This window comes from Cetorhinus maximus, chromosome 1, assembly GCF_964194155.1.
Source record: "Cetorhinus maximus chromosome 1, sCetMax3.hap1.1, whole genome shotgun sequence".
NCBI classification, from domain to species: Eukaryota; Metazoa; Chordata; class Chondrichthyes; order Lamniformes; family Cetorhinidae; genus Cetorhinus; species Cetorhinus maximus.
Window position 1 is genome coordinate 74191391 of NC_135879.1, and position 15094 is coordinate 74206484.

Genomic DNA, 15094 nt, shown 5'->3' on the forward strand with positions numbered 1-15094 from the left:
ATCCTGCCCTTGACCCTATCACTGGCCTTCTATTGTGTTTTTCTAGTCCCCTCCTTTCATTTGCTCAAAACCATTTCTAACTTTTCTCAGCTCAGATTAAAGGTCACAGACCTGAAACCTAACTCTTGTTTTCCTCTTCACTGCTGCTGCCTGGCCAGCTGAGTATTTCCAGCATTTTCTGTTTTTATTTTAGGTTTCCACAATCCACAGTATTTAGCGCCTATTGTAGGACGTTGAGTTTGTACACAGTTCACTAAAGGCACGACTTTGAAGCACATTGATTCTGACCAGGGACCCACAGCCAAAGCTTTGAGCCTCTTTGCAGATGCATTTCCTGTCTTTGCTTTGTGACATGGTGAGTGACAAGAGGCATGTTGAAGGCAGGACTTCCTGGAGGCGTGTTGTAACAACGCTCGGAAGAGTTTCACTTTCAATTCCTGGTTTTCTGTGTAACGCTTTTTGTCAGGAAAAACAAAACCTTAAACCTGGGCTGGTTGTGTGTTGGGGGGAAGAGAGAGGGGAGGGGGTTGGTGGGTTTTCCTTTAGCCGAAATGGAGGCCAGCCTGACCTGTGCGGTTTGTTTGTCGGTGTTCGAGAATCCCACCACCCTGCCCGTCTGCTCGCACAATTTCTGCAAGAAATGCATCTTGGAGTGTGTCACTAAATCCTTCTCCTACGGCCTGGGCTACAGCAGCAGCAACAACATCTGGAGGAACAGTCAGCTGGAGTGTCCCCTTTGCAGAAAGAACAACTTCATCGCCGAAGGAGCCGTCAATTTGCCCGGAAACACCACCTTGGCCGAGGTGGTGAAACTTTTCCGATCGCAGCAGCAGATGGCAGGAACTGGGCTGGAGGAGCCGCAGGATGAGGAGAGTGGCGGCGGCGCGCGGGCTCCCGGTGCTCCCGCTCCCGGTCCCGGGGAGAGCGAGCTCTGCCAGCGCCACCCGCACAGGAAGCTGCAGCTTTTCTGCAAGGTCTGCAAACAGCTGGCGTGCGGCCAGTGCGTGTCCGAGGATCATCGCGGGGTCTTCCACGCCGTCAATCTGGTTGATATGATCTACCAGGAGGAAAAGGTAAAGGCAGAGACACCGTCCTGGCGAGCCACCAGGGTTACATTCTCAGGTTGCATACCCTAGGCTTCTCTCCCCCTCCAGTAAATAAGATTAAAGGGTGATACAGTCTGCTGTTTAAGATGCTTAATGAATTTTATAGTTTCTCTCAATCTACCCCATTACCTCGACTGGGGCAGTCCAGAGCAAGGAGGCATAACCTTAGAATTAGAGTTAGGCCATTCGTGGGAAAATCCACGGCATAGAATGAGGCAATTGGGCCCATAGTGCCCATGAAAATGAGCTATCCATTCTAATCTCACTTTTCAGCTCTTGGTCCCTAGCCCTGTAGGTTAGGGTGTTTCAAGTGGACAACCAAGATTTTTTAAATGTGGTGATGGTTTCTGACTCTACCACCCTTTTTAGGCATTCAGTTCCAGACCCCCAATATCCTCAACTGCCGCCTAATCCTTCCACCAATTAACTTTATATCAATGATGGCTGGTTATCGATTTATTTGCTAATGGCAATAAGTCCTTCTTAGCCACACTATCTAGGTGTATCATAATTTTATACACCTGGGTTAAATCTTCCTCAGCCACCTCTGTTCCAAAAAAAAAAATCCCAGACTACCCAATCTTTCCTCAAAGCTAAAATTCTCCATTCCTGGCAACGTCCTCATAAATCTGCCTCATATCCCCTGTAATGCGATCACATCTTTCCTATAGTGCGGTGACCAGATCAGTATGCAATACTCTAGCTGTGGTTTAGTTAGTGTTTTATGCAGTTTGAGCAAACATACAATTGCTAGTGAAAGGAAAGAAGTTTTTCAGAATTTTCACTGATTGGGACTAGCTAACTTTTTCCTTTATTGGCTGAGGAGTAAAGTATATGAGTAAAGTATCTTGTATGCCTTTTTAACTACCTTATCCACCTGATCTGCTACCTTCAGGGATCTATGAACATGCACTCCATAGCTCCTCTACAATTTTCAGAATCCTACTATTTATTGTGTATTCCGTTGCATTGTTGCATTGTTTGTCCTCCCCAAATGCACTTCCTCACACTTCCATTTTCCACTTTTCTGCTCACCTGACCAGTCTCCAGCTTTCCTCTTCATTATTTACCGTTTGGCCAATTTTCATGTCATTTGCTATCTTCTAAATCATGTCCCCCACATTTAAGCCTCAATCGTTGACATCTACCACAGATAGCAAGGGACTCAGTACTGAACCCTCCAGAATCCCACTGGAAACAGCTCCTCAGGCAACCTTTTGACCATAACTCTTTGCTTCCTGCCGCTCAGCCAATTTTGGATCCAAATTGCCACTTTTCCTTGTATCCCAGGAGCTTTTATTTTTCTGAGCAAACTGCCATGTGGGGCCTTATCCAAAGTCTTGCTAAAATCCATATAGACTACATCAAACACACAACCCTCAGCAAAACTTCTTGTAGCTTCCTCAAAAAATTCAATCAAGTTAGTCAGATGCAACTTCCCCTTAACAAATCCATGCTGACTGTCCTTGATTAATCCCTGCTTCTCTAAATGATGATTTATACCGTGTCTTAGAATTTTTCCAATAATTTGCCCATCACTAAGATTAGGTGGACTGGCTTGTAATTAGCCAAGCAATCCCTTCTAGTATTTTTAAACAACTGTGGAACGTCAGCAGTCCTCTGATCCTCTGGCACCATGGCTGTAGCCAGAGAGGATTGAAAAATTACGGTTAGACCCTCTACTATTTCTTAGCTAGTTTCCCTTAGTAGCCTGGGATATGTTTCATCTGAGATAAAAGCAAAAAACTGCGGATACTGGAAATCCGAAACAAAAACAAAAATAGCTGGAAAAACTCAGCAGGTCTGACAACATCTGCGGAGAGGAACACAGTTAACGGTTCGAGTCCGTATGACTCTTCATCAGAACTAAGGAAAAATATTTTCTATTTGCTCAGTGGTGAGCAAATTAGTAGAATCAGTCCTGAGAGATAGGATTAACTGTCATGTGGAAAGGCATGGACTAGTCAGGGATGGTCAGCATGGATTTGTTAAAGGAAAGTCTTGCCTCACAAATTTGATTGAATTCTTTGAGGAAGTGACAAGAAGGGTTGATGAAGGTAGTGCAGTGGATGTTGTGCACATGGATTTTAGCAAGGCATTTGACAAGGTCCCACATGGCAGATTGGTCGGGAAATCCCATGGGATTCAGGGTAATGTGGCAAACTGGATAAAAGGTTGGCTTTGTAACAGGAAACAAAGGGTAATGGTCGATGGATGCCCTTGCGAATGGAAAGTTGTCTCAAGTGGTGTTCCACAGGGCTCGGTGTTGGGACCCTTGCTGTTTGTGTTATATATTAATGATTTGGACATGAACGTGGGGGGCACGATTGGGAAATTTGCGGATGACACAAAGATTGGCCAAGTAGTGGATAGTGTAGAGGATAGCCATAATCTCCAAAATGATATAGATGGGTTGGTGGAGTGGGCAGTAAAGTGGCAGATGGATTTTAACATAGAGAAGTGTGAGGTCATACATTTAGGGAGGTCAAACAGTTACAGGGATTACAAAATAAGTGGGAATATACTAAGAGGGGTAGATGAAGTGAGAGATCTTGGCATACAAGTACACAAGTTCCTGAAGGCAGCAGTTCAAGTAGACAAGGTTGTAAAGAAGCTCTCCTTCATTGGCAGAGGTATAGAATATAAAAGTAAGGATATAATGTTGGAATTGTATAAAACACTGGTGAGGCCACAACTGGAGTATTGTGTGCAGTTCTGGTCACCACATTACAGGAAGGATGTAACAGAGAGTGCAGAGGAGGTTTACAGGAATGTTGCCAGGGTTAGAAAAGTGTAGCAATGAGGAGAGATTGGATAGGTGGGGGTTATTTTCCTTAGAACAAAGAAGGCCGAGAGGTGACTTGATTGAGGTGTACAAAATTATGAGGGGAATAGATGGAGTGGACAGGATGAAATTGTTTCCCTTGATGGAGAATTCTAGAACCAGGGGACATGGATTCAAGATAAGTGACAGATGGTGTAGGGGGGACATGAGGAAGAACTTTTTTATGCAGAGGGTAGTGGGTGTCTGGAATTCGCTGCCCAAGTTGGTGGTAGAGGCAGAAACTTTAAACTCTTTTAAATAAAAGTACCTGGATCTGCACCTAAAGTGCTGTAAGCTGCAGGGCTATGGGACGGGTGCAGGAAGGTGGGATTAGAAAGGGCACCTGGATGTCCTCGGGCTGGCATGGACAAGATGGGCCAAATGGTGGCCTCCTGTGCTGTAACTTTTCTATGGTTCAATGGTATTTTTGTTTATGTTTCATCTGAGCCTGGTGGTTTATCCATTTTCAAAGATGCTGAACACGTTTCCACCTTCAACATGCTTATCCCAACATGTCACATTTCTATTCCTTAACTACAATATCTGCTTCATGCCTCTTTTGTGAAAATGGATGCAAAGTGTTCATTAAGAACCATGCCCTTGCCTTGCACCTCCACACACAAGTTACCTTTTTGGTCACTAATTGATCCTCCTCTTTCCTTAGTTATCTTCTTGCTCTTTATGTATTGTTAAAATATCTTTAGGTTTTTCTTGATTTGTGCCAATATTTTTTCATTTATGGGTGATGTCAGAAAGCATTTCTTCATGCAAAGGGTAGTAGAAATCTGGAACTTTTTCCCTTAAAAAAACTATTGCACAGTTAGGTCAATTGAATATTTCAAATCTGAGAGTCATAGATTTTTGTTGGGAAAGTATGTTAAAAGGTTTATTAGCCAAGGCAGGTAAATGGAGTTAAGATACAGATCAGCCCAGATCTAACAAGCTGAAGAGGCCATATGCCCAATTCCTGGTCATACGTTCAAGCGATAATGACTTTTACATTTCATTATTGAGGCTTGGTTGAGGCTTGTGTTAGCCATGCTCAATTGGCAGCACTCTCAAAGCTGAGTCATACAGTTCCGCGTTCAAGTCCCAATCCAGGGTTTAAGCACACAAATCAAGGCTGACACTCTAGTGCAGTACTGCGGGAGTACTGCAATGTCAGAGGTGCCATCTTTCAGGTGAGATGTTAAACCAAGGCCCCATCTTCCTGCTTGGGTGGATGTAAAATATGTCATCCTATTTCGAAGAAGAACCATGGAATTATGTCCTGGTCAATACTTACTCATGGCCAATACCTACTCATCAATCAACATCACACAAAAAAAACAGATTATCTGGCCATTATCACATTCCAGTTTGTGGGGCTTTGCTGCATGTAATTTGGCTGTCGCCTTTCCTACATTACAACAGTGATTGCACTACACAAGTACTTCGTTGTCTGTAAAGTGCTTTCAGACATCTGTTCGTTGTGAAAAGCACTATATAAATATAAATTTTAATTTTTTTTATAGGGAAGATCATTGCAAGTAGCCAATGGCATGCACAATAAATGTACAGTTACACGTTGCTAATTGATGTGTGCTATTGAATGGAAGGACAGTATTGCAAAATTTTCAGATTGTGACTAGCTAATTTAATTGCCATTAACTAAATCATTAGAGTTGTATTGCTGAAAAAAGAAACATGTCTAAGCTTTTTGTCTTGTATTCATCAGGACACTCACAAGAATACCAATATAAGGGGGGAAACAACAATTTATACTGTATGTGAAGAGAATGCTGATTGGTTGGCAAGTGGCATTGGCTGGGGTCAAGCTGCCTGGTTTAAATTTCAAACAGTGCTTGGTAGTTAACTGTCAGTCACCATCAGTGGTGCATTCTCCATTGCAATGCCACTTGCCAGCCAATCAGCATTCTCTTCACATAAAGTATGTTGTTTTCCCCCTTATATTGGTATTCTTGTGAGTGTCCTGATGAGTGCGAGACGAAAAGTTTAGACATGCATCTTTTTTCAGCATTAGAGTTGTATTCTGTACCTGTAAAATGGAAACATGCATCTGCACTTTTCGCAGCTTGAGTACTTCAACAACCTGAGAGAACTGAGGCAGCTGAATAACAGACTAAAGATTGAAATTGAGGACACCCCATCAGATAATGAGGTAAGAAATGCTAGTTGTTTGGTGAATGTTCTTCCTCAAAGTTCCACGGTCCAAATTGTTAAGTTCTGCGGCATTATAAGGCAGATTGTATCAAACTGAAGTACCCACCTCAGCCATAATGTTAAGTGCTAGAGATTAAATTGTCCTTCTGAACTGACAGTTGGATACCTGCTGGTTAAATTTTTCAACCGCTTTTATTTTGTTATATAAAAGTTGGCACAAATTGAGGTACTTATGTGCTGATTCATGCTGTTTATCTAGTACATTTTAGACTACGAGAAAGAAGTTGTTAAAACGAAGTTCGATAACATTTTGGAGGAAGTGGAGGTGAAAAGAAAGCAGTTGCTAGACGAGATTGAAAAACAAAAAGAGCGGAAGGAGGCCGAACGTAAAGTTCGACTGGAAGGAAAACGAACACAGAAGGAAACAATAGAGGAGTACCTGAAAGAATGTGAGGGATTGGTGAACGAATGTAATCCTGTAAATTTTCTTAAGGTAAGTCACCTTTCTGTCTCACTGTATTAATGGGATTGTTGGTTAGCAACTCATGTCCATGGATTACTATTTACTGACTTACTCATCCTGTAGCATAACCAGTATGCTGCCATTCCTTCATATGACATTATATGCATCTGTTCTTGAAATACAGGTTTGGGAACCTGGGGGGGTCGACTTCTGGAACAGCTGATTTATTTTTATTATCTGCTAATGTTAGTGACTTGTCATTGGGAATTTATTCAAATTGTAGAAGAATTGCAGGTTGAACTGGGAAAATCATGGGATTTGGTTCAAAGGACAATGTTTCTGCCTAAGTTGCAAGTATTCCACAAAAAGAGGTTTGCAAATGTTACACCATTGTTTAAAGAAGGGGAAAGGGATAAATGCAGCAAGCTAGCAGTCAGTTTAATGTCAGTGATGAGAAAACCTTTAGAGAAAATAATCTGAAACAAAATTAATTAACATTTGTAAGCATATGGGCTAATAAATGAAAGTTATTACCCCCTCATGCCTACTAACTCAGTATTGACTTTATACAGAACTGATGAGCCATATGATAACACAAGCAAGCCTTTGAAATGCTCATGGAATTAAAAAAAGTCATTTTAAAAAAATTAATTAATGGGATGTGGGCATCGTTGCCTAGACCAGCATTTATTGCCCACCCCTAATTGCCCTTGAGAGGGTGATGTTGAGCTGCCTTCTTGAACCGCTGCATTCCATGTGGTACACGCACACTGGTCCAGTTCAAAGAAATTTCCCCCCTTAGAAGCTCATAAAGTTGTCAATCAAACATGAAACCATTGAAACTCTCCTTGAAAAAACACTCCTCTCAAGTCATAGAACCATTTGTGGCACAGGAGTCCACTCGGCCCATCGAGTCCATGCCAGTTAGCCCCACTGCCCCATTCAGGCTTTGTAGCCCTGACTTAGTCTTTGTAAACCTGGTCACAATTTTCCTCCCTAATCAGCAATATAGGAATACTGCCAGTTAGGAAAACTAATTTTAGGAACTGAATTTTTGAAACATGAACTTTATCAGAATTAAGAACAAGAAAACTGCATCCAGTTACTTTGTGTCATCTCTTGCAACTCCGTAACCTTCAAGTCACTATAAGAAATGGCATGATCATTTTAACCCACTTAAAAATGATTTTATTCTTGCTGTTAGGTTCCTCACATGCAACAAAGACAGTTAGGTAATCTGCTGCTCCAGGATGAGGCCCATGAAGTTAAGTTGTGGAATAGTGGGCACAAACACCTCTCACGTTCATCTGAAATTACTCTTTTCACTATTTTAGTGGATGCATCAACCCACATTTTAAAAAAAAAGATTCACACCCCTGTAAAACATGTGTTCACTAATTTGTCAATTTAAACAAACAGTCATTCAAAAACCTTTGAAACATTTAATCATATTATCCACTTATAAAACTGTCAATCAAACAAAGCACACAGCCCCCTCTACAGCTGTGTCAACAACCCCTGTTGGACTAAATCAATTTCTGGGGTTTTGAACTCGGACATGCATTCATAATGAAATTCCATTGCCCAACCAAATAAACAAACACCATAGACCTCAATATAATGAAGTCTTTGAAGTTTCCTGAGCTGATGCCCAGCTACCTGCTCTTTTTTTTTTCAATGGCTTACCAGATGGAGTTTCAATCAAAGAAGTCTGGCATCTGTTCAGTTTTTTTCAAAGGCATTACGGGTGTCCAGACTTTAAATCAATGTAAAAATCAAAGCACAGTGTCCAGATGACCCATTTAAATCAGATTCTCACTACTTTTGAATGCATTGGATTAGTTTATCCAGTAGATAAAGTACTCCAATACACATGAACACTTACACAATGCTGGTCAATTTAATGGTGAATTGCCTTTTAAGGCCAGAACACTATGATTAATCACTGCATTAAAAACATATTTAACTTATCATACAGCATCTATTTATGGCATTTGAAGTTTACGAGAGCTTTTAAACTTACCTGCCGAAATGTCCCTGACTCCACAGCAGGCTTCCCCAAGATCCATGAACTGACTTATCTGGCATGGTTCGCATAGGCTTAAGGAACCCACCAGGCTTGACCAAGATACCAATGTCAAGGAAAATTGGATTTGCAGCAGCCTTTCAAATACTGTTCCCAATGTCGCTTTATGTGAGCGATGAGTTGTGACCTGCCACATTTCCTGCCCATCCTGAATACCCTGATAAGTACAAATTTGTGGGCCCCCATGCCTCTAGTTTGGACCTTGACGCAGGTTTGCTCAGCGTTGTTAGGGGAAAATCTGGCCCGTGGACTTTCAAAAGGTGTTCAGTAAAGATACATAATAGAATATAATAGAATTGTTAGCAAAATGTAAACACATAGGATTAACGTGAACAGTAGCAGTGTTGGTATTGAATTGGCTAAGGAGCAGGAAGTAGAAAGTAATGGTGAACATTTTTCAGCTGGCGGGAAATACACAGTGGTGTTCCCCAGGGGTTGATAGTGTGACCACTTTTTTTTTGATATATATTAGTGACTTCAGCAAGGCTTTTGATAAGGTCCCGCATGGGAGACGATAACGAAGGTAAGAACCCATGGGATCCAAGGCAATTTGGCAAATTGGATCCAGAATTGGCTGAGTGGCAGGAAGCAGAAGGTTGAGAGATATTTTTGTGACTGGATGCCTGTGTCCAGTGGGGTTCCACAGAGATCGGTGTTGGGGCCCTTGCTGTTAGTGGTGTATATAAACAATTTAGACTTGAATTTAGGAGAGTTGATCAGTAAGTTCACTGATGACATGAAAATTGGTGGGGTGGTAAATAGTGAGGAGGATAGTCTTAGATTACAGGAGGATGTAGACGGGCTGGCCAGATGGGCTGATCAGTGGCAAATGGAATTTAATCCGGGTAAGTGTGAGGTGATGCATTTGGGCAGGACAAACAAGGCACGGGAATACACGATGAATGGTAGGACCCTGGGAAGTACCGAGGATCAGAGGGACCTTGGTGTACATGTCCACAGGTCCTTTAAGGTAGCAGGACAGGTAAATAAGGTGGTTAAGAAGGCATATGGGATGCTTGCCTTTATTAGCCGAGGCATTGAATATAAGAGCAGAGAGGTTCTTCTGGAACTGTATAAAACGTTGGTTAGGCCTCAGCTAGAGTATTGTGTGCAGTTCTGGAATACGCATTATAAGAAGGATGTGATTGCACTACAGAGAGTGCGGAGGAGATTTACCAGGATGTTGCCTGGGAGAGTTTTAGTTATGAGGACTGGGGTTAGTTTCCCCGGAGCAGAGGAGATTGAGGAGGGACATGATAGATGTGTATAAAATTATGAGGGGCATAGATAGTGTAGACAAGAAGGAACTTTTCCCCTTGGTGGAGGGATCAATAACCAAGGGGCATAGATTTAAGGTAAGGGGGCAAGAGGTTTAGAGGGGATGTGAGGATGAATTTTTTCACCTAGTGGGAATCTGGAACTCACTGCCTGAAAGGGTGGTAGAGGCAGAAACCCTCATAACATTTTAGAAGTATTTGGATGTGCGCTTGCAATGCAATGGCATACAAGGCTATGGGCCTAGTGCTGGAAAATGGGATTAGAATAGTTAGGTACTTGATTGACCGGTGCAGACTCAATGCGCCAAAGGGCCTTTTCCTGTGCTGTAGACCTCTATGACTCTATGACCTTCGCTTGGGTATACATGGGCCTGATTCTTACATTTGTCAGGTGTGCATGATTGATGGGCCCAGAAGTGGATGCGAAATGCGCTTCCGCCCGCGATCAGCTCCTAAGCTCAATTTCACGCTGGCCGGCCAATTAACGGCCAGCCAGCGTGAAACATGCGCTGAGAAAACCTCAGCGCTGCCAGGGATGGCGGGAAGAGGGCAGGCGCCAACAAAGTGAGGGTGCGGGTGGGTGCCTCTAGCGAGCTGGCTGAAGGCAGACAATTGCTGCAGAACTGCCTCAGAGAGTTGCAGACCTGGACAGAATAAATGGCAAGAAAAGAATACACCAAACTGTGGCCTATGCAGCACATTCAAGCACCTGACAACAGAACTCTAAAAAAACATCAGTCCCCAGATATCTTTAATTATTGTATTTCACCCCGGACATTTCATCCTGCCCTTGGATGAGGTTCCAGTGAAAATGTAAAGGCTGCCTGGCCAATCGGCCCGTCCGCCGACCATAAAAGTGGACGGGCCACGTAAAATCGATTTCAATTGCTTCCATGGTGGGCTTAATTGTTGACGGGCACGCTTCCAACTGCCATGCATGCCCGCTGAGTAAAGTATCATGCAAGTGCGCGATGACGTCGGGACGCGCACCCGACGTCATCTCGCGCAATTTCATGTGCTGTCAGATCGGGCACACACCCGCAGAGCCAGTGTAAAATTCTGGCCATAGTACAATTTCAAAGTTTGCATATGTAAACACTGACGGTGATAGTGATATGCCTTCAGGAGGGCATAGTCTGGTGAAATGAGAAAACACATGGCAGGTGACTTTTCAAGCGATCGTTGAAGGTAGACGGGCCAGTGGAGAAACTGCTTAAAAAAAGTCATAGGGGATCTTAAGCTTTTTAATTAAGTGTTCAAAAGCAAGGAAGTTATGATGAATCTTTATAAAATGATGGTTCCACCTCAACTGGAATATCATGACCAGTTCTGGGCACCACACTTTAAGAAGAATTGAAGTGTCATGCCCAGTAAAAGGCATGTCAACTCCATAGCTTTAAGCACGGTCTATGCTTGTATGGAAGCTTCTGGAACTGCCTTTATTTATTTAAAAATGAACACTGATGAAATGTTAAGATGGCTGCCAAGGCAGTCAGATGACCTTTGCAAATTCAACCCAGACTATCAAGCTTCCAGAAAGTTCCAAATTGAATCATACTGGGTGGGGGATGTCCCCCTTGAATGGACATGCCTAGACGTGCTTCCTTTGTAGAATTCACGCCTGTCATTGCTCGAAGCTTACTCCAAAACACAGAGTCAGTGGACTACTAGACTCTATGTCTCCAGATTTGCAATGTAACAGAGGAAAGCCAATGAGGCCAATTATCCACAAGTTAAGTGCGAAAGACCACCATCTACCTTCTATTGAATATTAATGGCCATTAACCATGGTTCGCTGATACTGAAATCTTTTTAAAACAAAAACAGAATTACCTGGAAAAACTCAGCAGAGTAATCACTATGTCAGTCACACACTACATACTCAAGAAAGATACAAGTATTAAGCCAAAAGAATAATGATCAGTTCATATGTCTTTGCGAGGCCGGGCAGCTGCTGAGTTTTTCCAGGTAATTCTGTTTTTGTTTTGGATTTCCAGCATCCGCAATAGTTTTTTGTTTTTATCTCTGAAATCTTTTTATCCTGAAACTCAGAAGAGACCTGGGGGCAGTCTGCAGAATAACACTGACAAGACAACAGCTGCAGAGAAACACTGTGCCACCGTTGCCTTTTAAGAACTGAGAGGCGTGAAAGTTTTTTAAAGCCTCCTAGCCTGATTCCAAGCCTCTGAGTTCACCTGTAAAGAAATTGGACCTCCTGATACAACAGCCACGAATGCCTGTCTTTATTACCTACTAAATATTATTCTCTTCGAAGGAATTCTGCAGTAACCCTGATATCTGACTCCAGTGATCTGAACTACAATTCCAGAGTGAGACAAAGCTTTCTTCACTGGCCTCGCAACGACATATGAACTGATCATTATTCTTTTGGCTTAATACTTGTATCTTTCTTGAGTATGTAGTGTGTGACTGACATAGTGATTAGATCTTTGAGTGAGTGCGAATAAATAATCCTCTTTGTTTAAATCCACGAGAGTCTGCTGATGATACACTTAAATTGACTACACACTAATGGGGGTTTGAATCACACGCAACTACCTTTTCAAAAACACACCACACTGATTATGACAGAAGGAAAGGGAATTGGGTGTTTCAGTTTATCTTTCCTCCCCCGCCCCCCCCCCCGTCTGTAACAGAAGGCTTTAGAGAGGGTCCAGAAAAGATTTATGAGAATGGTTCCAGGCATGAGGGATCTCAGTTAGGTGAACAGATTGGAGGAGAAGAGAATGTTGAGAAGAGATTTGAAAGAAGTATTTAAAATTATGAGGGATGTAGGCAGAGTATAGAGGGAGAAACGGTACCCATTGGTGAAGGGTCAAGAACCAGAGAACATCAATCTAAAATGATTGGAAAAAGAACAAAAGGCAACATGTGGAAAACCTTTTTAAGCAGTGAGTGGTTACGATCTAGAATGCACGACCTGAGCATTTGGTGGAGGCAGAGTCAATCATGGCTTTCTGGAAAGAATTTGATAAGCGCCTGAGAGGAAAAAGACAAAAAGAAAAGGAGTTGGACAAGCTAAGTTTCTCTTGCAGAGAACCAACAAGGACTTGACATTCCAAATGGCTGCCTCCTGTGCTGTTAGCCGTTCTATGTTTCATTAAGTGGAGAAGTGTGAAGTGATGCATTTTGGTAGGAAGAATGAAGAGAGGCAATGTAATCCAAATTACACAATGATAGCCCTGTTTCACAATCTACATAATAAATCTGTCGTAGTTGTAAGCAAAAGATGAAAGCTGATTAGAGATCTTATGAGAGCCCCAATATCCATCGTTGGATTCTTTTTGCATGCACCCGTCCATCAGTATCCATTTTCCTTTTAAAAGCTATTAGTGCATTTTAACAACAATTAAAACTTGCATTTTATAGCACCTTTTAATGTACCAAATTGTTTCACGGCATTTCACAGAGGCATAATCAAAAAATGGATGCTGAAGCAAAGGAAGAAATGTTAGGAGAGTTGAACAAAAATTTGGCCACAGAAGTGGGCAGTGAAGAAGGCCTTAATGTATCGTGGGGTGATGGAGCAGCACAGAACATGGGGCCTAGGCCACTGCAGGCAGAGTTGCTAATGTGAGACATCTGGATGGTGATAGACACAAGAGGCCAGAATTAGAGGAAAGGAGAGTTTGTTTAGGTGTTCCAAAACAAAAACAGAATTACCTGGAAAAACTCAGCAGGTCTGGCAGCATCGGCGGAGAAGAAAAGAGTTGACGTTTCGAGTCCTCATGACCCTTCAACAGAACTGAGTGAAGTTAGGAGAGGGGTGAAATATAAGCTGGTTTAAGGTCGGGGGAGGTGGGGGGGGGGGGAGAGAAGTTGTGGGGAGGGGGGGTGGTTGTAAGGACAAACAAGCAGTGATAGGAGCAGATGATCAAAAGATGTTACAGACAAAGGAACAGGGAGGTGTTAAAGGTGGTGATATTATCTAAGAGAATGTGCTAATTAAGAATGGATGGCAGAAAAGATTCTTTTCTCACCCATTTCCATTATTTTTAAATCTATAACTATAATACCCTGTCAGTCTTTCCACCCCACCCCCACTAGAGCTGTACTTTGAGTGTCTTGCCATCCATTCTTAATTAGCACATTCTCTTAGATAATATCACCACCTTTAACACCTCCCTGTTCCTTTGTCTGTAACATCTTTTGATTATCTGCTCCTATCGCTGCTTGCTTGTCCTTACAACCCCTCCCCCCCCCCCACCCCCGACCTTAAACCAGCTTATATTTCACCCCTCTCCTAACTTCACTCAGTTCTGCTGAAGGGTCATGAGGACTCGAAACGTCAACTCTTTTCTTCTCCGCCGATGCTGCCAGACCTGCTGAGTTTTTCCAGGTAATTCTGTTTTTGTTTTGGATTTCCAGCATCCGCAGTAGTTTTTTGTTTTTATCTCTTTGTTTAGGTGTTATTGGGCTGGATGAGGTTTACAGAAGTGTTTGCAGAGGAAGTGACATCACTGAGTGGAGTGCCTCAGGAATCATTTCTTAAACATTGATTGTCTCTGAGTTACCCGTTTTGCAGTGTTTTTGTCCCCATTTGTGGATGGTGCAAAAGGAGGAGGGGATGACGGGGGTTGGGGCATGGTGGAAGGAGTGTCATAGAATTTGATGAAATTGCCATGGAATTACAGCAGAAATGTAATATTTGGACATGGACAGAACTGAGGCAGATGCAACTCAATACAAGTAATTACAATGTCATACGTGTTGAAAAGCAATTTGAGTTGAACTAGCTGGGAGAGAGATGCTGAAAGAGATTTGAAAGTAGTACTAGGCTCAACTCTGATTATGTTCACTAACTGCAGCACACCAAGTGAAAAAGCAAATCAAATAATGAGATCAAAAAAATTGAAGCCTCAGACTGTTATGCTGAGTTGAACCTTGAATACTGTTTTGGTCTCAGAGGCATCAGGGAAATAGGCAAACCCTGAAAGCAGGTTTGAGAAAGATTGCACGACTGATCTCTGCAATTAAGAGAACTGAGTTATGAAATTTTGCAGCATGTATATAACAAAGGTATTGGGTATAGATTGTAAAACCTATTATACCATTATTTCTAATGCAGTGCTTGTTTCATTTACAGGTGGCTTGTGACTTAAATGAAAGGTAACTTTAAAAAAATTACATTGTGTTTGGTTTGGAGATCTTTTT

The 15094-nt window shown here is 42.3% G+C and overlaps 1 protein-coding gene across 3 annotated transcripts in view; it reads left to right on the forward strand.

Annotated features, from left to right (window-relative positions):
• Positions 1-392: 392 nt before the first annotated feature.
• LOC144680895 (uncharacterized) overlaps positions 393-15094 on the forward strand; it is a 44706-nt gene continuing 30004 nt past the window's right edge. For 2 of the 3 annotated variants that reach the window (XM_078542422.1, XM_078542432.1), the window contains exons 1-4: positions 393-1073; positions 6005-6091; positions 6353-6586; positions 15027-15049. In XM_078542422.1, coding sequence (XP_078398548.1) covers positions 552-1073; positions 6005-6091; positions 6353-6586; positions 15027-15049 — 866 coding nt within the window. In that variant the 5' untranslated portion in view covers positions 393-551. The remainder of the gene's footprint in view (positions 1074-6004; positions 6092-6352; positions 6587-15026; positions 15050-15094) is intronic. The other variant, XM_078542441.1, reaches the window with a different exon arrangement.